This window comes from Trichosurus vulpecula, chromosome X, assembly GCF_011100635.1.
Source record: "Trichosurus vulpecula isolate mTriVul1 chromosome X, mTriVul1.pri, whole genome shotgun sequence".
NCBI lineage: Eukaryota > Metazoa > Chordata > Mammalia > Diprotodontia > Phalangeridae > Trichosurus > Trichosurus vulpecula.
Window position 1 is genome coordinate 53,956,741 of NC_050582.1, and position 24,710 is coordinate 53,981,450.

The 24,710-nt window shown below is 40.8% G+C and overlaps 1 protein-coding gene across 1 annotated transcript in view; it reads left to right on the plus strand.

The window, feature by feature from the left end:
- The window catches only part of IL1RAPL2 (interleukin 1 receptor accessory protein like 2), a 451,202-nt gene that overhangs the window by 239,819 nt on the left and 186,673 nt on the right, over positions 1–24,710 (plus strand). Inside the window, exon 5 of the mRNA XM_036739832.1 lies at positions 7,805–7,879. Coding sequence (XP_036595727.1) covers positions 7,805–7,879 — 75 coding nt within the window. The remainder of the gene's footprint in view (positions 1–7,804; positions 7,880–24,710) is intronic.

Below are 24,710 nucleotides of genomic sequence, written 5' to 3' on the forward strand. Positions count from 1 at the left end.
CAATGTTTCTTTTGTCAGATAAAACTGTATGACCATGAATTCAAAGTAAAGGCATTTAGTGAAATAGAATAACTAGGTAAGAAGAAGAATTCATTCAGATGTTAAACACTCTTCCCTACACTGCCACTTCTGTGCTTGAATGATTGTTTTGACTCCCAAGTCGATCTCCCTGCCATAATGGGAGGGAGATCTGTAGATCCCTTATTAAAAGCTTTTTAGGCAGACTCACTCCAAGTCTAGGGGTGCTCCACTGGAGAACCAGTTGATCACTGAGACCCCTAGACTTCTCCTCTCCCAAGTATCATGAGACTTCCTGCCTGAATTCTTACTTCCTCCTCTAGTAAAAATCTGAAGTCCCTGTAAATCACAAAGGATACCCAAGTACATCCATAAGCTTACATTATAAACATTCCTCAGTTGTCATACAGAAAAGGCATAGGTAATTATATCAATATACAGCAGATCTGCAGATATACATAGCATGCCATACATTGCAGAGCTGTATGTAGTAGGCCAAACACAGAGATCAGATGGAGGAACATAACACAGAACCCAGGATTGCACACCAAAGTATATACTACATGTATTCCATCAATGAGCATCATCTGACTTTGTATGTAACCTCCTATCCGATTATTCCTGGGGCATCATTATTCAGCCTGTTGACTACAGCCATATTCTCCTCACTCTTGTAGTGACCTTGTGTTAGTTCAGCACTCTTAATGTCCTCAGACACACCGAATCGCAAACTTGTTAAAAAGCCAAAGCTGACTATCTCTGTCTCAAGCCCTCAGTCAGGCTGTTAAGATGGCCTCCATTCCCTCAGGCCTGCCATTGTTAGAGTTTTAAACAGAAAAAGAATGGCTTTTGAATTCATTCTCTTCAGCCTGATCTGGGCAGAGTTCTCCCCTTGGGCCAGATCAGCCTTATCCGACTTCCCTGACTCCCAAGAAGATATCACTATAAAATCCTCCTCATCTGAATCATGATCCAAATCCTCTTTTATGAACTATCATCTGCCTCCATTAATCCATCTACAACTGCTAGATGAACTCTTTGGAGTCTGCCTTAGATCTTGGCTAGCTCTTCTGTACCTTGTTCCTGCCCCCCAGAGAGTCCAGCAGACTCCCCTATGGATAGCTGATGCTTGCGATGTATTGAAAAGCAGACATCTGAATAGTTGGATTCTCCCATCATTACTATATCGCATGTTTGCGCCAGGATTGCAATGTTTCCTCAGATATTTTCTATTCCTTTCCCATTCTCTAATGGCAAAATCACATTTGCACTTCTATCCATTTATTTTCATTAAATGTTCTCAGCCATGTTTCCCACCTCTGGTTCCTGGATTTTCTCATAGTAATATGCTTTATTAATATACAATGCTGCCATATTCCTGCTTTTACCTATCCTGTTTTTTTTCGGACAAAGTATATCCATCTAGAGACATATTTCAGTCATTATTCTCATCCCACAGTTTCAATGATATCTGTGAATTCAAATTTGTCTCCTTACGTTAGGACATTTATTCTTTTCTGTGTATTGTCTAATATTTGAGCATTTGTATTTAGATACCAACCAAATCAACCAATTGATAAACATTTATTAAACACCTTCTCTGTGCCAGGGACTGTGCTAAGCACTGGGGATACAAAAAGAGGCAAAAGACAGTCCCTACCCTCAAGGATATTACAGTCTAACGGGAGAGACAACATGCAAACGAATATACATGAAGCAAGCTATATACAGGATCAATAAGAAATAACTAATGGAGGGAAAGCACTGGAGTTAAGAGGGATCAAGAAAGGTTTCATGTAAAAGATGGGATTTTATTTGGGACTTAAAGGAATCCATGGAAGTCAGTAGGTGGAGTTGAGGAGTGAAAATATTTCAGGCATGGGGAACAACTAGAGAGAATGCCCAGAGCCAAGGAACAGCCAGTGGAACAGCCAGGAGGCCAGTGTCAATGAACTGAAGAGTACATATGAAAGAATAAGATAAGAGAAGAATAGGAAAGTAAAAGTCAGCCAGATTACAACAGGCTTTGAATGCCAAACAAAGGGTTTTGTTTTTGATGCTGGAGACCATAGGCACCAAAATGGAGTTGATTGATTTGGAAAGCAGGGTGGTCAAAGTGTTTGTAGCATGATCAAAACTTCATGATTTAGGAAAATCACCTTGGTGGTTGAATGAAGAATGAATTGGAGTTGGAGAGACTTGGAGACAGGCAGAACTGCCAACAGGCTGTTGGAATAGTAGAGGCATGAGGTGATGAAGGCCTCTGTCAGAGTAGTGGCAGTATCAGAGAAGAGAAGGTGAGGAGGACATTTGAGAGATGTTGCAAAGGCGAAATGGACAGGCCTTGGGAATAGATTGAATATAGGGGATGAAAGACAGTGATGAGTCAAGAATAATGTCTAGGTTTCAAGCCTAAGGGATTGAGAGGAGGATGGTGTTGCTCCCCAGATTTAGGCGATAGGTTTTCCTAGTGTTTTCTTCCTTGGATTTTGTCTGCTGTGAGCTTCTGGGTGTCTCAACTGCTATCCTTCCATTAATGTAGCTACTTTCCATGGTATCTAGCTTGATAGATGTACATTGGCAGTTTTCTCCTTCTCGATCCTTTTTATTTTAAAGCCCTTTTGATTAGATTTGTAGGACAGCAGGCAGATATATTCTTACCAGCTTTTGCTAGATGCATTCCATCCATTGCCAGGAATCTATCATTCTTACATTGTAAGATATAGTCCAGAAATCTAAATCCAATTTTCAGACCCTATTTCCATTTCATCACTTCCAAAATAGTTTTTTTCCCTTTCCTATTCCTTGTCTTCAGTGAGCAACAGTGAGGAAAACACAGCCTGTACCCCTATGGTCTTTGTTTCCTTCCCAAGACTTGGTAATCTTTGGCAATGCTTTCTAGCAATATCATTTGTATCCATGACAGCCCACTTCAAAGCCAAGAAATCCAGTTTGTGTATGGCATTATGAGTCATCTACTGACAAATTGAAAAGATTCTGGTAGCCATCCTTCCATCAATAAATCATCTCACAAGCATTTGGTAAGCACTTACTATGTGCCAGACACTGTGCTAAGGGCTTGGGATACAAAGAAAAAGCAAAAACAATCCCTGGCCTCAAGGATCTTACATTCTAATAAAGGAAGAAAATATGTATATAATTGTAACCTACAAGATAAATACTGAGTAGATGGACAGTAACTATAGAGGGAAAGGCACTAGCATCTGGGGGTACTGGAAAAGGCTTCAAACAGAAAGTGGCATTTGAGCCGAGTCTTGAAGTAAGCTGGAGAGACAAGATAGGAAGTGGCCAGATTATAAAAAGATTCAAATGCTAAACAGAGGATTTGATATTTCATCTTTGAAGTAATGGAGGAAGCCATTGTTTTGGAGTTAATTGAGTGGGGGAACAGGGAATATGGTGTGACCAGACTTGCACTTTAAGAAAATTATATTTTGGAGTTGAGTTGGGAGAGATTGGAGTGAGGAGAGACTTGAGGTAGGAAAACCACTTAGAAGCCTATTGCAATCATTTGGGTGAGAGGTGATGAGGACCTAGTCAACCCTCCACTGTGTTAATAAAGAGAAAAAGTCAAATGTACGAGATGTTTTGTATGTATAAACAGCAAGATTGAACAGTTTATTGAGCATTTGGAGTGAGCGAGCATCCACTCGGCATGCATGCACCTATCTTCCCCTTAGCCATACCAAATACAACTGTGCTTCTTGTTGACCTTCCCAGGGTGCGTTGTCCCTATCCCATGACTCCAGGCTTCTTTGTCCCATGAAGAAAAGCAATCTGAACAGCATTTGTAAGATAGACAACAGATCTGTATTGGACTGTGTCCATAAGCATTGAGCTTCTGGAGAACACATGAAAGGGCATTGCTCAGAGGGAAGTCAAAGAAGCCACTTTTTGTTGCGTAAGCAAACTTGCACTGTCCATTCGCCCCTACTTTACCTCCTGAATCGACTATATCGGTTCAGAGTTACTTAGAGCTTCCTCATTGTGCACATAGCCATTGGTACATTCATAGTAAGTATACTGCCATCTATCTATGGCTTCTCTGGGCATTTGAGTCAGCTTAATGTTGTCAGAGTGCTCTTCAGATGCTCTACCCCAGTCATGACTTATCTGTAGCTAAAGCTCCAGCCTTGGTACAAAGTCAGAGACCTTCCCTTCCAGGATCACCAAAACAGGCATGCCTACAGACATTCAAATACTCCAACCTCAGAGCAGCCTGGTTTTAATGTGCTTTCAATATCAAGAGAAGGTCCCTGGGGTTCTCAGATACTCACCTGTAAGAATCTTCTAGCTCCCTAGAGTATATCTGTGGCACCTTCCAGCCAGGTATCTGGCTTTCTAATTTGTCAGTCAACATGACCCCTACAAAAACTGCAGCTTCCCATATTAAATACCTTGTTGTAATGTCTTTGGACGGACAGGCCGCCCTTTGTGAGTAACTGCTACCTAAGACTCACTGGCTATTGAGAAAGGTGTGGCTGTCAAGGCTCTATGAAGGAGGGGATGTCTCCTAATCATGAATTGCTGAGGGTGGCATTGCTTCTGCCAGCAGGACTCTCATATTGTACACAGTTGTTCCTTCTCTCACCAGGAAGACTTTCAACTTTCTCATTAGCTCCCAGTCAGCAGGACAGGGTTTAATAACTAGTTTGCAAACAGTGCTATTAACAATTATCTCCTTAGAGACGCTGGAGTGTACTATTGTTTCAGGCAGCTTACGTAATGTCACTATCATGACCTGTCTTTACCTCAGTACACCTTAGATTGAACTTGTTCAGTCATTTCAGTCACGTCCAACTCTTTGTGACCCCTTTTGGGGTTTTCTTGGCCAAGATATTAGATTGGTTTGTCATTTCCTTCTCCAGGTCATTTTACAGATGAGGAAACTGAGGCAAACAGGGTGACTTGCCCAGGGTCACAGAGCTAGGAAGTATCTGAGGACAGATTTGAACTCAGGTCTTCCTGACTCCAGGCCTGTTGCTCTATCCACTGCGCCACCTAGCACACCACTGAATTATGTCAGCTCCTTGCAGTATTTTTATAATCATGGTCAATGGAAACTCCCTCCCCCAAATCAGTAGTTCTTTGTAAGAATTCAGTACTGCTATTTTTTACCAATTTTAGAATAGATAAATAATTATGGTGGCGATTTAAGCCAATACTCCAATTTGCAAGTTATTTTAACTGACTAACGATGTCATTCCAGGAAATAATGACAGCTTTAATGGCACTTTACACAACACCAAAATAGCCATTTGAAAATGAATTGATCTGGCCTGGAAAAGTTACAATGTAAAACATTGTCCATTCACATCCAAGGGGAAAAATATAAAAAGAAAAAAATCTTTAATGGATCCTCTGCAATGGCAGAACAGCCAATGCATATATACATAAATATACCATATATAATACACATATGTATGTATATATATGTATTTATGTATGTATGTGTGTATATATACACACACACATGTACAATCCAAGATATACACACACACTATATACACACACACACACACACACACATATATATATATATATATATATACATCCCATTATATATATCCCATTTATATTGACAGTTATGGTTGCTAATTGTTTTCTTAAATATATATACACATATATAGTGTGTGTATCTTGTATGCATATATGTGTATATATGTATGTGTGTGTGTGTGTCTTGAATAAGCTCCCACAAATGTAGTATATACGCCCCTTGGTATGACCACTTAGCCATAATGGGCAAGACTAGGAATTATATAAAGTAGAAAATACCCTCACACCTATACCCTAATAACTGCCGCATGCCCCCATGTCTGTTGAGGAGTACTTATCTCAGTTCTCAGTGAATTACTTCATTTCCTCAATATTTCCTCAAGGAACATGAGTTTCTTGAAGAAAGCTGCTGAGGAAACTCTACGTAGCTTCCGTGCGTGGGAATTAGGCAGTCACTAAAATCTGCCACAGGTCGTGAGTGTGCCATTTCTTGATACAGGGACCACATGATCATTGGACTTCCCCTGAATTACTTCAACCCTGTGTCTTTTCCTTTAGAAGACTTCCAGCTGAGTCCCTGACATTGCTTTTTAATGCGGCTCCCTTCCAAGGCATTACTGGCTAAATGAGGGGAAAACTGAAGACTTAGGTAGAACATGATTGCTATCTTCATCTGTTTGAAGAGTTACCATGTGAAAGAGAGATCAGACCTCAATGCAATCTGATTCATTTCAAAAAGCATCCCTGAGGTTCATTCTCCTCTTCTTCAGAAAGTAGAATTGGGAGCAATGGATTGGGGTTTCAGAGAGTCAAATTGATGTTGAAATTGAGAAAGACTTCCTCGCAATTAGTGCTACTATCTTGGGAAAGCTTCAAAGACCTGGATGGCATTTAGTTGGGTTTGACGGGAGGGTATTCTTGTTCAAGTAATGGTTAGATTAGAGGGCCTCTAAAGACCCTTCCCAATGATTTTGTGATTCTGAATGTCCTTGATGGTTTTCAGGGCCTTCTCTCTGAGGATATTGGCAGCAGCATGATAGCAGTAATAGCTATTACTAGAAAGACAGCTGGAAAGTCCTGGTGACATAGGCTAATTTTTTCTCTCAAAAGGCAATGGAACCAACCTTGAGACTTAATTGGTCCAGAGGAGTAAGGTTCAAACTACTGACGTATCTTCCAGTGACCTAAAGCATAAAAACCCAGCATGTGAGGAGTTGAGTGTTCCTCAGTCTTGATGGATGCTCTACTGTTATGTGAATTAATATGCCTTCTCTGGCAAAACATGCCACCATGGCAAATGCAGAGCTAGGGGAGCTGGGCCCAACTGAACCAATGCTCTATTTACTGAATACTCTTTCAGGGCTGTTGTTAAGTGAACTTCCCTTTATAAAATGGTTTATTGTCTATGAATGTCTCATTTCTCTCCAGTGCAAAGCCCGAACTAACGACTGTCCTGAGTGAAGCCTGGCCCAGAAGAGATGGATAGGATGAGGATGAGGGCCTTGCTGCCATTATTGGGTCTTATATAGTCCCCTAATTTTTGTATATGGCCTAAACGTCTGGCCTCAATTCTGTGAGAATCTATTTGCAAGCCTGGTCCATATCTTCTAATTAACTCTCAAGTCCCAGCACAAAACCCAGGGCAGGGTCTAACATAGTACTTGACTTGCCACAAACATAGGGCTTACCTATTTAAATGTCTTTGGATTGATTGGTCAGTGAACTGTTTACCGAAAGGTACACATTGGCCTCGGAGTAGAAGGTCTGGAACAGGGGTCACGTTTGAATTCAGTTAAAGGGCTGCACTCGAGGACCTAGAGGGCCACATGTGCTGCAGGTTCCCCACTCCTGGTCTAAAAGATTCAGAAGAACCTCCCTGAAATGGCATATTTCAGATTCTATTTTATTGAGAATATTTATAGTTGCGAAGGAGTGGATATGGTATTTGTCTTATTATATTACATTTAAATGTTTTTTATTCATCCCTGCAAGCTTACCAAAACCACTCAAAAGGAGTTCATTTATTTGATCTTGTTGGAAAATTTAGCTGTCAAAATGGCCTATTTACAGTGAATCAATAGGGCTCCAAATGTGCTGGGAAATTGCTATTATATGTATGGAGTAACAGCCTAAGGAAGAATACTGTATAATAAATGTTTACACACCATCAAGTCTACAAACATTAAATATCATACAAGATAGAATCTTTTTTTCTTGTGTAATTTATCTCCATTTTTCCATTACTTTCTCTCATTTTCTCTTCCAGCGTTACTCACAGACAAACCTCCCAAACCATTGTTCCCCAGGGAGAATCAGCCAAGTGTTATTGATGTCCAGCTGGGTAAGTCCCCCTCTGGGAATAATAGATAGGAAACTTTCACTCTGTTAACAGATGGGAAAAATTGCATGAACCAAGAGAGGTTTATTGCCACCGTTATTACATGCAAATCAATTTTGTGTCCACTCATTTGTAAGTGTGCCGTAACAGTTTAAGGAAATGAGTTTGTATTGTATGAAGGAATGGTTATCCTAATTGGCTACATTGGGTAGTCAGCATACATGTCCACAGAGTTTTTTATCTGTGATTGATGGGTAAATGGATGTCTTGCCTTCGTGACTGGGGACCAAGAGCCTTGCATGCGCCTTAGCCAAAATATGTTCTTGGTAGAGTGCTGGTTCCTGGAAGCAGGCTGCTCCTTTCAACGGTGGCCAAATCGCCAAGGCTGAATAAGAGCACCCTTTTATAATGATTTGGTCATGTTATTTCCAATGGCATAATCCAGGGCTATTTTAAACTTGTTTCTAAGTTGAGATCCTGAATATTTATGAATCATCTGGTGTTAGGAGAAGTAACAACTTGATTTATGGGCACTCCTTTTTTCTTTCTTTTTTCTTTTCTTTTCTTTTTTAACAAACTCAAATCAGGATGCAAGATGTCAAGCCTCTTTTCCTTAGTCCCCCCTCCCCCGCCACCCCAGCCAATCCTTGTATTTTTAGAGCCATGGACTTGAAACTTAGAGGCCTAAGAGTCCTCTACCAAATTGCAGCCTTTAATCTGAAGCATTCTTTTATTCTTTGTGAGCTTTCACGAGTCCCGTGAGTTTTGTCCCAATAATCAGAATTTCTCCTACTCTGAACAACAGAAATATGCCAAGACTGTACAGAATGCTGAAAGAATATTAAGGTTGTTTGAGGGTCTGCAATTTATTTGTTTCTGTGACAATAAAAGGATACGCCGGTTCTTTAGCCAGTAGAAGCCAAATTGACCCCAATATTGTACTCACTTTGGGAATTTTTGACTCAATATTTACTTCTCTCAATTTTACTTGGGTTTGGGGGGTGCCTTCTTTCTATCCATAACATCTGAGAGAGAAAATTGCATTATTCCTGTGAGTGGGCTCATTTATCTGAAATGGAAGGTAGCATATTGTATTCTGGCTTGAAATTCATTTTAGCTTGGCTGGAACGAAAGTAATTTTGATCCTTTTGATAATTTAAGCTGGCATTGCTCAGAGGGCTCAAAATGTTGGGGTGTATTTGGGAAATTTATATTGCGGATGACTTTGGATTCTAGTATAGGAGTAAGTACCAAGATACCAGGGGAAGAGGGACAATTGTTCAAATTATGATATGCTTCAAATGTACATAAAATACTGCACCAGACTTTTCAACCCCTGATTCAAGACTCGATTCAGCAACTACTTTGTTAACAGAAAGATGGAGACATGCTCATTTTTTCCCTTCACGTGAAGGCCACTCTACTATGATGCCCAAAGAACCAATCCATTCAGCTCAAAATAATCAGTCAAACTGACTCTTTGTCATAAAGCGGACAAAACAGATTTGACTGACTTGCTTTTCCACTGGTTGCTCTGGCATCACATGGCCCCAGCCAAAGATTATCTCATAACTTACATTTACAACTAGGTAGTAAAGTGACTTTAGAGAGCTTGGAGAACAGTGGCAGTGAGGGTTCTGTGCTCCAAACAGCTGTTCTTTTGAAAGCCTCAAATGTGTAAGAGAGTTCAGAAATGGCGACTTGATAGTGAACATTTCTGTCCATGACAGGAGACATGACAGAGTATCTAGGAAGATACTAAGCCCTTCTGGAAATTGACTTTTTCTTCCCATTCTAGAATGTGTCAAACATCCCCATCCTCAGAACCATCATAACATAATAGACCTAGGGCTGGAAAGGATCTCTGAGGCCCTCTAGTCCAAATCTTTCGTTTAGGGCCCAGGAAGATTAGATGACTTGGCCCAAGTCACAGAAGTCCTAAGCATCAGAGATAGGATTTGAACCCTTATTTCAGAGCTATTGCTCTTTTCACCATACGAAACAGCCTCATGTCTAAACTAGAACTTAAAAAATTAACATATAAATCGTTTTTACCCAGTACATCCAAATCACCAGACACCCAGTTTAGAGTGTCAGATTCTATATATGGTTGTCCTTCATTGTCGAAGAGGACCAAAATGACATCACTATGTTAGAGTCAAGGTACAGTGCATCTGGCTGTGGCTGATCAGACCAATATGAGCTCAGAATGCTGTACCACAGGTCAGGCACAAATAGTCATTGTCAGCATTGGGGTGGGTTGTCTAAATTTGCACATCTCATATTTCCTTTGAGCTGTTTCAATTCTGGTTTGTTCATAGAGCACAGCACCTTCTCTGATGAGGGCAAATCAATTCCAAAGTTCTTAAGAGAGACCTTAAGAGTATCCTTGTATCGCTTTTTCTGACCACCATGTGAGCTCTTGCCCTGTGTGAGTTCTCCATGAAATAGTCTTTTTGGCAAGCATACGTTTCACATTCAAACAACATGGTCAGCCCATTGGAGTTGTACTCTCTGAAGCAGAGTTTGAATGCTTGGCAGTTTAGTTCAAGTAAGGACCTTAGTGTCTGGTACCTTATCCTGCCAGGTGATCTTCAGAAGTTTCCTAAGACAATTCAAATGGAGACTGTCCGGGTTTCACAGGCTTAATTCAAATTCTACCCTCTGCCTAGAGATCAGTCACCCAGCATAGGTGCTGCCACTTAGTTTTCTCTGACCCCAGCAACTCTCTGAATATATGCTAAACCACCCTTTTTTTGAGAAGTAAAAGATGTACAAAGCCTTTTTTCCCTTGAGTATAGGACAGCTTTCATTTAACCCCATAGAAAGTACAAAAGATACAGAGGACTCACAGGAGCCCATAAACAGATACCAAAACATATAAAGCCCCCAAAGGACTCACAGGAGCTCATAAGCAGACACAGAGAATATATAAAGCACTCAAATAGCCCATAAACTCCTTCCAGGAGACAACCATATTTTTGGAGCTTTTGAACAAGTAATACCCCTGCCCGGCAGACCTGCACTATACAAATCACTATAATAGGAGGGGGTGTAGCAAGATCAAGGTCCCTTGCTTCCCCACATCATGGGTTCCTTTTTTACTCCTCCGACCACAGAGGTCACAAGAGTAATCCGCTTCTTTCCAAGCACACTGCCCAGGACATCTCTCTCTCTAGAATACCAAGTCTACAACCTTGCCTTGGGTCATCCATGAAGCAACTCCAAGGCTGGTGCTGCCCAGCAAATCTCTATTCTTTTCCTAAGAGGCTATTCTGAGATAACCCTGCCAAGGTGATAGAAATTCCCCTGCCTATACATAGGAGTTCAAATCAATGAACAGTGTCCATGAGTTCAATAGGTGAGTGGGCCTGCGCATGTGAGTATTGATACTTCAGCTCCTGCTATATCTAGGGCAGGGAAAAGCACCCCCCCCCAGGCACTCTCTCCTTAGGTTGTACGCTAGCACCTATCTACCTCGACCAAATTCTTCTTCCAACAAAAGTCGCCATCACCTTCTCCTGGGGTGGGGAGCAATTAGGAGAAATCCCTTCTGCCCTTTCCCCAGCACTCTTGGAGAAAGGTGCAATGGAATGGCAAAAAGGCGAAGGTCTGAAAATTCAAAAAAGAACATACAATCATTTTTCACACAAAATGAGAAACTCTTGGGAGCGTTTGAGTCCCAGCCTGAAGGTTATTTCGAAAAAACATTGTCTAAGGTATTTATTTTCATTTTGTTGGGGCTAGGGGTGGTTTCTTTACTCTGTGCATTTATAAGAGAAATTTGGTGAATATTAGATTTCAATGGAAATACTCCATGTCTGCTGCATGGAATTGGCATCAGTACAGATACTTTATTATGTCTCTAGAGGAAAAGAAACATCTTGACTTTCTCTCTCCTATAGCGTAATCCATTAGTCATCCTTGAGATTCTAGGAATTTACATACATTTCTGCTGACACAGCCGTGACAGCTTGGGTGTAGCTAAATAGTGTTCACATTATAATGCTGAAAAAAGATTCATCTTCACCAAAAAGACATCCATTTCAAGAGCACAAACACATTCTTAACCAAATAATCGGGAAACGATTGCCTGACAAAACAAACCTACAATACTAAAGTATGTTAAAGGTACCTGCAGTAATGGTAAGAAATAGGATGAAATAGCAACCAAACATAAATTCAGTTCAGCCCTGTAATCTTCAATTTGTTCTCTCCCTCATGGAGATTTAGCTCTCAATTTGAAAAAAAAAAATTATCTTTTACTAAATTAAAGCTAACTCTCTCCCATATTTTCCATAAGCAAATACTTAAGAATTTATGGAATAGTGTACTGACTTCTGGGCTTGGAATCAGAAAGCCAAGAGTTTGGATCCTTCTTCAGACACTACCATGCCTAGCTGTGTGACCCTGAGCAAGTCACTTAACCTCTCTGTGCCTCAGTTTCCTCATCTGTAAAATAGCAATAATAATAGCAGGATTGTTGTGAGGATATAATGAGATATTGTATGCAAAGTGCTCTACAAACCTTAAAAGATAATATACATTTCAGTTTTTTTCCCTTTTTGGATCGGACCTATGACTTCAGTGATAGAAAGAGAACCTGGTACAGAAATTCCTGTCATCATTGCAGATCTACTCTGCAGCTTTGAGTCTTAGACAGTCGGCTAGGACATTTAGAGGTTGAGTGACTTGCCCAAAGTGTCACAGTTAATGTGTCAGAGGCAGGGCTTGAATCCACATCTAACTCCATTGGTGATCCTCTACCTACTCTGCCATGTTACATGGCACTTATTTTTACTTTTTATTACACCTTTCCTAATATCAAAGTGCTGAAGGACCATCACAACATACATGTTGTTCAGAGAGGGCAATCCCTTCCTTCTCCCACAATTTGTTATGAACCCCCCAGTGCACATTCAGTAAAACCCAACATTCTCAATGAAGCTCAGAAGCCATGGGAAAATGTGAGCAGAAGTGAGAGACATCTTCAATGCTAGTTTGAATAAAGTTGAACCTGATAGTATGTTCTGTTCTCTCTCATGGAGAAGGGATTTTTACCTTCTTTGGAAATTCTTAATGATCTGAAATGAGTCAGTCAATGTTATTCAGAAACAATAAGTCTAGACTTCACGTGTTTTCTCCATCTGTACCCAAAAGGCAGAAAGCAAGTCAAAAGCCCTAAAGAACATCAAAGAGAATCAGACCAGGAGAGGTAGCAGTCCTCACTAACCAGATTAGCACAGACATTTTATTCCTAGATGAAGTCGATGCTGGACAATAGTTTGTTCTTTCTCTCTCTCTATTCCATTCTCATCCAGTATTTACTTTATTTCTACAAGATTTTTGAATTTATATTTCATGACATTGGTCTGTATTATGCGCTCCTGGCTCAAACATCCTATATATGTATATGGAATGTTAATCTTCTGAAATTGATTCCCCAGCATATCAATTTCTACTGAAAATGATATTGACAATCCAGTGGGACCAGAGTAAAAGATTTAGCAGGAGAATTTTGTGAAATATTAAAGCTGGTGCATTGTTCAGGACTGAGAGGCAACAATTATACGAGATGAACTGGAAATTAGGGAATTATCCAGGCAGTGAAATCTATCCTTATTAATCCACTATTTTATAATAAGAACTCTTATACTGGTAGTTCTTGGAATTTGAGCCCTCACTTTGTGACTTAATGCATTCATATCTCCCTGCAACATGTTCCCAGACACCAAAGTTGTTATACTTTTATACATTATAGAGATTGTGTTGATTTGAAAAGTTCCTCTGTTTGTTTCAGGATGGTAGACCGACCACAAATACAGCACACCTTTTGTTAGTGTGGCAGATTGGGAGAATGTTAGTGTAGGATAAACACTTGAAAGCAAAAGAGCAGTAAGTTTAAAAGTCCCCAATTTATTTAGTCAATATAGCAAAACCAGATCATTTCATTGGTTATTACTGTGTGTGTGTGTGTGTGTGTGTGTGTGTGTTGAGAGAAAGAGAAAGAGAGAGAGAGAGAGAGAGAGTAAGTAGAGTAGAGGTGGGTGTAGAAAGCATCCTTTGAATCCTCGAGCTCTTCAGATAGGGCTTAAAAGTGTCCCTCGGAATACCTTCAGTATAAATTTGGACAAATGCTGTGATGTTTCTCAAAAGAAGAAAGGAAGGAACCACAACAGCATCCAAATCTCCAGCACCTGGCTATTTTGGCAGACAGAATTGGAGGCAGCTCACAGCAATCTTCCCTTTCCTATGCAGAAACACTGAGTCAGTGGCCTACTTCTAACAGGCCTTCCTTCTGTTTATTCTGGATAAAAGCTGAAGCCTTAATGGATGACACCAAATAACATGTTCCCTGAATTGTCCAACATGCTAATTATTTGCAGCTTTGGATAATCTGGGCCAATCTCCCAACATTTCGTTGTAGTATCCATGCCCGAGTCTTAATGGCATTTTCCGTATTTTGGCCAGATCTCTGTGGTTTCCAAGGACTGGTGTCTTAAAGACTTTTGAAGTATAAAAGGACACTCCTGTCAATGGTCAGGTCAATTGAGGAAGTGATGGCCAATCACCCAGCACCCTGTTCTCTGTTAAGACTCAGACTCTTTTGTTTAGTGCTACTATTCATTGTTCATTGTCTTTTAGACTAATTAGTAATCAGGCCTCAAGATCACAGTTGTGCAAGAAGTTTAATTAGATTAGATGTAAGCATAGTAAAAATCAAAGCAATGGATGCTTGTATCGTAGAGCACAGCTGTTACATTCACTTCATAATTTCAACCCCCCCAAGGCAGAAAAACTCCCACTGAGGCGAGAATCCAATTGCCCCAGCTACAGTCCACTCCCTGCCACAAAGAATATAGAAACCACATGCCTTCTGAGCTGCGCTATAATTTGTTAACAAGCATACAAGTGCACCAGGACTTTGGGTGTTGCTGATTGGGAAATCATCATTTTTACTGAAGTACTACCGTGTGTTATAGATTGTGTTTCACCATTACATTATTAATCCCCAAACCAGGCTTGTCCATTTACAGTTTAAAACTGTACTAGTCTATCAAAGATATAGAATTGGAGCCATAAGTACCAGGGTGTGGATGCCTGGGGCAGGGTAGAATTATTGATCAGGAAAAAGAAAGCAGACTGGGAAAAACTTGTGCATGCCAATAGCCATCAGAATACTGGACAAGCAGCCAGCAGGGCAAGCATGAACCCTATGGGATTCGAGGTTTAGAGCGAGAAGAAACCTCAGCAGCTACCTAGTCCAACCCCCCTCGTTTTACAAAGGAGGAAACTGAGACCCAGGGGATTGAAGAGACTTCCCCAAAGTCTCGCCCTGGAGTTTCAGAGCAAGTGATCAGGGCCAAGAGTCCAAAGCAACTAAAATGACCCCACAGAACCAAGTCAGGCTAGAGTAATTGGAGATCAATACAAGGCAGGCTTTAAGTATGCAGGTGCCTACTTCCTTTTCTGCTTTCAACCTCTTTTTAGATAGCAGGTGGGTGGTCAGAGATGAGGCAATGTCCCCAAGCAGTAAAGGTTAAAGGGTAGTGAACGAGGAACTCTATAGGGGCAAATTCACATGAATTAAAGGCTCTATTTTTTTACTCCTCCTGACCCTGAGTACTGTCGGCACCAAATTCCATTTCAAACAGCAAGCTGTTTGTGGTTGCAGCTGTGTCTGAAGACTGGCTGAGGGGCAGGGGAGGTGTTCTTGAAAGATGTCAACTCAAATTGTCAGAAGTCTCCATATGCCCCAAGATCAGAAAAGAAAAAAGGGGAAGTTGGACCATTCCCTCTGGAGTTAAGATGTTGCCACTGATGGGGGGTGGCTAATTGCCTGGACTGTGGGGACGCAATGACATGTTCACACTCAGTTTCTAACAGTCTCAGGAACCTGTCACAGGTTCTTAACAATTCTAGTCCCTCGCTCACTTTTCCAAGGAGCAGACTGACCTTTTTAAAAACTCTTCTTTAGAAAAGAGATGAGAAAGAAAAGCTGACATTGACTTTTGGTGCTATGGAAGGAAATGAGAAAATGAGGGAAATATCATTATAATTTAGGCCCGCCTCTGACCCATACTGGCTGTGTGACCCAGTGCAGTGTGCCCAGTTACTCGGTTAAGATTAGGAAAGGTGCCAGCCTGCATTTAGGAGAGGGAGTTCCCTATATCCATGAAATGACGGGTCTAGGCCCTATTTCCCAACCACTGTACCAAAATTCCATCTCCAAAACCTGGATGTTTTCAATGTGAATGTGTTTTACACTGTATGCGTGTAAATAAGTAGAGAACTGAGGAATTCAGGGAATCTCAGACTTAGAACTAGAAAGGATCTCTGAAGCAATCTAGTGCAAAGCCCTTATCTTATCGATAAAGAAACTGAGACCCAGAGCGGTGGCATCTGAAGTCACAGATAGGATCATGGAATCTTAGATTTTAAGCTTAAAGTGACTTCAGAGGCCATGGAGTCCAGCCTTCTAGCTTTATAGAGAAGGTAATTGAGGGCTAGGGAAGTTTGTCTAAGGTCACGTGTCAAATCATAGAATTCAAGGTATAGATCTAGAAAGGACTTAAGAGGTTGAATCCAAGGCCTTCATTTTACAGAGGAGGAAACTGAGTCCCAGAGATAGTGTCTTCACCAAGGTCACACAGTTAATAAGTGTCTGAAACAGGATTCCAATGAGGTCTTCCTGACTCCGAGTCCACAACTCTATCCACAATATGATGTCTTCTCTGAGCTTCAGTCACTTCATTTGTAAAATAGGGATAATACTTGTTATTACAAGTCTGTCGAGCCTCAAATCAGTTAGAGAATGCAAAATGCTTTGCAAACTTTAAAGTGCTAAATAAATTCTACTTATTTTTGTCATCTAATCCAACTCTCCATTGCACAAAAGAAACTGAGGCCTAAAGAGTAAGCCCCCACCCTTCCCCATATGATAGCTAGTGCTATAAAGCATCTCTGGTGACCTCTTAATACAAGACTACTTTGTTAGGTTAGTAAGGAACAGACTCCTAGGGGAATGGGGCAGAGGACTGTGTGCTTTTCATTGAGGGGGTTCCGAGTAACATAGGTCCAGGGTACAAAGTCCTACAGGCATGGGCAGGCCTGGGCAGCCAGGGGCAACATGAGGGAACTGAATACCTTTGAGTGGAGAGGGCAGTACCAAAAGATGAATGGAGTGGAGACTTACTACCTTATAGTTTTGTCTAATCCCATGTGGTACACTTTACAAATATCTCAATGTATATTGATTAGATCAAGACTAAAAACACCTTCTCAAAATTGTATTTATTTCCCATTGCAGTGTCTCTGTCTTCCAAGAAGGAGAGTGCTTGTGTACATAGAAAACTTGGTATACCTTTTTAGATGTGCGTTATGCAAGTAGAGGCCAAACTCTAGTCCCTTCATGGTGCTGTGGCAGGGATTTGGAGTTGGGAGTGTGTCGAGAGGCAGCCTCTTCCTATGATTTGAATTTCCTTTCCTTGTCATCCTGTTGGGTAAGATTTTAACTATGTGAGACAGTTAATTGGGATGTGTCTTGGGGTTCAATTGTTAGGATGATTCAAGGAGGGAACAAAGGAAATGAGACCATGGGAAGTGGTGCCAAGCACCAAGGGAGAAGGAATTAATGTGGACGCCAAGTTCTGAAGCTCCTCATTCCAGAAGCCTTAATAGGGTTATGGGAAGAGGCAAGAGAAAAGTACTAATTCAACACGGGAGATCTGGGGAGAGGTGGGGCTGTTTTTTAAAATACATTTTTATTAAAATCTTTTGTCTTTTACATCACGTACATTTTCCACTATATCCCTCGCTCTTTTCCCTCCCAGAGAGCTATCCTTTATAACAAAGAATAAAAAAGAGAGGAAAATCATTTCCACAAATCTACTCAGTGCATCAACAAAAAAGTCTGACCTCACATTCAGTGTCCCACACTCCATCACCCACTTCTGCAAAGAAGAGTACAGGGAAGGTGCCTTTTGAGATCTCTTCTCTGGGGCCAAGGATGGTCACTATAATCCTGCAGCATTCAATTTGGTGTTTTCTTGCTGTTCTTCTCATCTACATCAGTGTAGCCATTGTGTATGTTGTTTTCCTAGTCGTGCTTACTGTATCCGGCATCATTTCATGCAAGTCTTCCTGTGATTCTCTACATTATTCATAATCAACATTTCTTAGAGCAAAACTTCAATATTCTATCACATTCAGGTACCACACCATTTTTAGCTATCCCCAAACTAATGTTCATATATCTATTTTTGTTTCTAGTTATTTGCTCATGCAATAGGTGATGCTATAAATATAGTGGTATATATGAGTCCTTTCTGTTTACCACTAACCTCCTTGGAGTATAGGGCTAGTAGTGAGATTTCTCAGTCTAAAGGCATGGACATTTTGTAAGTCAAAATTGCTTTCCAGAATAGTTAGACTAATTCACAACCCCACCAACAGCAAATTAGTGTGCCTATCTTTCCACAACCTTTTTACCATTGAGTATTCCCAAGAGGGAACCCATTTAAATAACTAGACCTTCTATTTGTACAGTGTATTTCTCCAAAGAGCACAAAGAATTTTAGGTGCTATTAACTAATCTTTCCTAAAGCTTTTTACAGTAGACTGAAGGTGACAGCATTAGCCATTACCCCCACTTGGAGTGGAAAGCTTTTGTTCAATTCAATCCACCAAGCATTTATTACTTCTCTTCTTTTGGCTTTTGTATTACTTGGGGGATAATCATAGCACCTGTCTTCCAGGGTTGTCGTAAGGCTCAAATGAGATAAGGTATGCAAACCCAGAAATGTTAGCTATTTGTTATTAAATCCGTATCCTTTTTCAGGCCTCCTCATCCTCCTTCTTGAGGAGGCAAAATACCTTGCAGGCAGTAGGTGCCTAATAAATGCTCGTTCCTTTGCCCCTCCCTCCATCCAGCTCTCTACCACAATTTGACACTACTGACCACCTCCTGTTCTGAATGATCCTCTTCCTCTGGATTCTCTCTTGTGGTGTATTTACCACCTCTTAAATCAGTCTTTCTTGGTTTTCTTTGTGGGATCATCATTAATATCCTGCCCTCCATATTTGGTTGTCCTTTGCAGCTCTATCCTGGGCCTTCCCCTCTTCTCTCTCTCTCTCTCTCTCTCTCTCTCTCTCTCTCTCTCTCTCTCTCTCTCTCATTCACTCTCTCTCTCTCTCTCTCTCTTTCTTTCTCTTTCTTCCCCCTTTGGCAGTCTCTTCAGCTCCCAAGTATTCAACTATCACCTCCATGAGGGTCACTCTGAATTGACAGATCCCACATTCGTCACTCTCCTGAGCTCCAATCCCATATCTCCAAATGTCTGCTAGACATCTCTACTGTCCCATGGACGTCTCAAACTCAACATGTCCAAAATGAAATTTCTTTTCCCCTAAACCTTCCCCACAATCAGTCAGCCAGTCACAAACATTTATTCAACACTTACTGTGTGTCAGGCACACAAATGTACTGGAAACATAAAGAAAATAAAAACACAAGGAGCACACATAATTGGGCAAACAACTATGTACATACCAGATATGTACAGAGTAAATGGGTGGTAATCTCAGAGGGAAAGCACAAGCAGCTTTGGGGACTGGGAACAGCCTCTTACAAAAGGTAGAGTATGAGCTGAGATTTGAGGGAAATCAGGAGACCCAGGTAAGGAGGGAGAGCATTGCAGATATATGGGACAGCCAGAGAAAAGGCAGAGTCAGGAGGAGTTTAGTATTCAAGAAAGAACAAGAAGGTCACTGCTACTGGGACTTACAGCCTATGGAGTGAATAGCTAAGAAGACTCTAGTATGATCCTAGCCAGGGGTGGGGAACCTGCAGCCTTGAGGCCACATGTGGCCCTCTAGGCCCTCAAGTATGGCCCTTTGACTGAATCCAAACTTCACAGAACAAATCCCCTTAATCAGGATATAATATTATACACATATATTATGTGTATATGAATACATACATGTGTATATGCAACGCACTATGATATGAATCGAAAATACAAAAAACAAATGGAAAAGAGCCCCTTTCCTCAAGGAACAATGGTAGGGGTGACTGGTTTTGAAGGGCATTGACACTGAAACCATCCAGAGGACTTGATATTTGATTTTGGAAGATATAAGAAGTCACTGGAGTTTGTTGAGAGTGGGGGATGAAGGGTGACACATAGTCCTGTCAATGCATTAGGAAACTAACTTTGGCAGCTGAGTGGAGAAGGGACTGGAATGGAAAGAAATTTGAGGTGGGGAGACCAAGTAGTATACATATACATACACCCATTTACGTAAAGTGCCTGGGGAACTGAGAGGTACATAGGATCATAGATCTAGAATTGGAAAGGACTCTGGAGATCGAGGCTAACCCTCTTATTTTACTGATGAGGAAACGAAGGTTCAGAGAGGTCAGGAGGCTTGTCCAGGGTCAGTAAGAAGCAGCAGTAGGATTTAAACTCAGGTCTTCCTGACTCTGATATACTGTCCACTGTACCACACTCCATTCCTATCCTAGGATTCCATGTTTTATCTTGACAAGAAGAACCTCTGCAAATGGTTCCTATATCCTATGAGTTACACAGAATGCTTCGTACAAATAAACATTTGGAATGAATGAACATTGTTTGATCTTTGAGGGGCGGGTGGAATAGCAGTGCTCAATCTTGACCTTGGCTATCCTTGCTACCACATTTACAGGTCAGCGGGTAAATGGACCACATGTCATTTGCAGGGAACCTCATGTGTCTCTAGTCTCCTGATAAATGAACAGGCTGGGCAGCCTCTAAAGGCACCACGTAGGAAACATCCTGAGATTGTGTTGTTTCCTGTGCCTGTTCATTCAATAGACTCATGTTCTGCCATGTATGCTCTCCTCCATCTGTCAAGAGGATGAGTTATGAGAATTTGAATGTCCCATATATTCTGTAAATTACAAATAGTAACATTCAGCTGTACAATTCTGACCTTTTCAACAATGTATAATTTTCGGGGTAGGCCATCACACGTCTCCGCTTGTTTACAGCCTCACTGAACTGTGGAGAAGAGGTGGGATGGCCAACGCATCAAAATATACAATCCCAAGAAGGTCGAAAGAACACGTTCATGAGACTGTTTATCAAAGCAGGGAATAAAGTCTGGATGAGTCACTGCTGTTTTTGTCTGTCTCTCTCCCCATCCCATTTGAATGGGATTTCAGTGACAACGATGTGGATAGTGAAAAGGGACAGCGTAATTATTAAGCCCTGGCCTCTTGTTCAACAAGCTGTATGGGTTTACATGACAATCAGTACGTTACAAACCAATAATTACAATCCCTGGTTCTGTGAGACCGAGAGCCTCAGTTCTCCAAAGATTCTCTTGACAAACTGAATAACCGTGTACTTGACTTTACAACACTTTTTTTCGAAGAAACAAGGGTGGTGTACAGGAAATTAAATAACAACATGATAGCTTATGCTCTAATCCTTCCAAACGTAGTGATTTCATTTATGAGATGAGGTCCCCCTCCACTGATGCATATTACCATTTCTATTTGTCCCAGAAGGCAATTTTCATAAGTTGTCATAGCCAAACGAGAACCATCCCTCATCTGACCAACAAACAATTAATGGCTACTGGGAAACTTATCACATTGGTGAAACTCTATCCTTTTCTCAGCTGCTTTCAACATTTGTTGTTATTGTGTTGTTGTTGAGGTGGTAGTGATTTCAGTGGCATGGAGAAATCCCTCGTCTCAATACACATCAACACCTTGCTATAAGACAATTAACCCTTCCACATCACAGGGGGAAAAGGGGATGGTGCCCACTGCAATCTGGAAAATTCACAATGCCCCCTTGATCTAGAAAATTTGCATAAACTTTTTTTGGCCCTCCTTACGTACCAGAAAAGAAGTCTGATTTTTTTTCTTTTATCGTAAAATTTGGGTTCAGTATTTGGTCATGGGTTCTCTGTTATCTGCTTGCCTTCACGTGTCATCTGTGTCTTCTGCCAAGCTTCCCCCAAAATTCCCATTTAATTTCTTATGCCAACCCATGATATGACAAACCCACAATGAGGAAAGTCATGATGTGGAAGGGATAACTATAGAGCTTTAGATTTAAGAGACTTACCCCAAGGTCACACAGGCTTGTCAGAGACAAGACTTGAACCCAGGTTTTCCTAAGTCTGGCTCTCTAATCCAATATTCCAGGGATTTAAAACCTTTTTTTTCTATTTTTGGTGCCAATATACGGACTCCTTCTCAGGATAATGGTTTTTACATAATTGAAGGAAGTGAAGGAAATGCTCAATTTCAGTTAGAAGTTAAGGAAAGTAAAGATGTCAGTTTTTTTCCCGTTCAAGTTTGTGAACCTCCTGAAATCTATCCACAGCTCCCTTGGGTTCTGTAGGTCCCAGGTTAAGAACTCCTATGCCATACCATCTTGTCTTTTTCTACTAAAGTAAATCTTACAACTCAGAAGCAGCAATATTGAGGCAAGACTCTGAAATACAGACCCCTGTATTAATTTTGATTAAAAGGGAAAAGTCAAGATCATTCTAATATTATTGGCCCGGACTTTGGAAACTAAAGAAACACATTCCATCCCCCAGTGGCTCAGGGTTAGCATTCCATTTGTCTGATATTTCAAAAATACCTTAGTTCTGCTAATCTTGGCCCCTGGCTTCTGAGGAGCGGTCTAAGTTCCCAGTCCTGAGGTTTTAAGAAATCAGTCACTGAGTATTTATGAAGCGTGTTCTGTGTGCCAGGCACTGTGCTCGTGATGGAGGGGGTCAGAAAAGAACCATAAAACATAGAAGAAGCTTGGCATAAGGGAAAGAATCACTTAATAAACATGTATTTATTAAATATTACTTTATTATATATGTATTTTACTATATATACAATATACTATATATACAATAAAGTATATATACTTTATTGTACATATACTACTACATATGCAATATTATACTATATATAATAAAGTATATATATATATATACTTTATACATATATATATACTTTATTGTATATATCTCTACTATATTATATATTACTTTCCAGGCACTGTGCCGGAGTCGGGAAGATTTGGGTTCAAAGTCTATGTCCAGTACTTATTAGTTACATGGCCATGGGCAAGTCTCTTAAATTTTCTGAGTCTTGGTTTGGTCATCTGGGAAATGTGAGGAAAAAAATACAACAGGTTTGTCGTGAAGCTCAAACAAGGTCCTGTTTAGAATGCATTTGGAAAATTTTAAATACTATAGAAATGTCAATTATTGTTGGACTACATGACGTACGCCTGCAGTTCCTACTAATGGGGGAGGCGAAAGCTGGCGGATCACTCGAGTTTGAGGGTTCTGAGCTGCAAAGGGCTAAAGGTGACCAGATGTCCATAATAAGACTGATGCCTATAAAGTGAACCCCTAGAAGTAGGGGGCCACCAGGCTGCCTAAGCAAGGGGAAAGCAGACCATATCCGAAACAGAGCAGAGCCAAAACTTCCATGCTCATCTGTAGTGGGATCAGGCCCACAGGTCACTGCCCTTCCAGCCCGGGCAAGATGGGGAGACCTAAGTCTCAAAAAAAGGAAGTTATTATTATTAGCTCTTGAGATAATTCTAGGTCTCATCTAGTCTCAGTTCCAGAAATATTCAATACTTTGAAACTGGATAAGGAGTCAGAAGACTTGGATTCTAATCTCAGCTCTCTCACTAAGTTAACTATGAGTATGGGGCAGCTAGGGGATGCTGCAGTGGAGAGAGTGCTGAACCTGAAGTCAGGGAGACCTGAGTTCAAATATGACCTCAGATACTTATTTGAGCTGTGTGACCCTGGGCAAGTCACTTCCCCCAGTTTGCCTCAGTTTCCTCATCTGTAAAATGAGCTGGAGAAGGAAATGGCAAACCCCTACAGTATCTCTGCCAAGAAAACCCCAAATGGGGTTGTGAAGAGTTGGACACAACCAAATAACAACAAAGAAAAACTTTTGAAGTCAAACCGTTTTGGTCACAGAGAGTCAGACTGATTGCAAATGACTGAAGGACAACAACTATAACTTCCTTATCTGCAAATTATGAATGTTAGTGTAGTATAGAGAGAACTGGTTTTTTTTCTGAATCAGAGGATCTGTGTTTGAATCCCGAATCAACTATTTACTACTTGAATCGCCTTCAGCAAATCCCTTTTTGAAGTAGCTGTGTGGTGTAGACACTTCCTGGCTGTGTGACCCTAAGCAAGTCACTTAACCTCTATTTACCTCAGTTTCCTCAACTGTAAAATGGGGATAAGAATAGCACCTACATCCCAGGGCTGTTATGGAGATCATATGAGATATTTGTAAAGTGCTTAGTACAGTGCCTGGCACATAGTAGGAGTTTAGTAAATGCCTATTCCCCTGCTCTTCCACTTTCCCCTTCCTTCTTCTCTCTAGGCTTTAGTTTCCCCATCTGTCAAAATGAAGGGGTTGAATTAAATGAGTTCTAAAGTCATGTCCAGCTCAAAATCCTAGGACTTGAATAATGACCTTCCTTGCCGCCCACTCTTGGCTCTTAGGTGACTGTGTCATGAGATAATGGATGAGAAAGGGAATTGAAAAGTATAAAGCATTATATTAATGCCAGCTATTATTATGCACTTTCTACTATATCAGAGATGGTTTCTTTACCGATTCTGCTAGGTACTATTAATATTACTGACCCTCATGTCCAAAGAGGGTGATGGGAACCACTGTCTTGACTGGCTGCCCTTCTGACTACTGGCATATCTGTCTATCTATCTATACACACACACACACACACACACACACACACACACACATATATATACACATACATACATA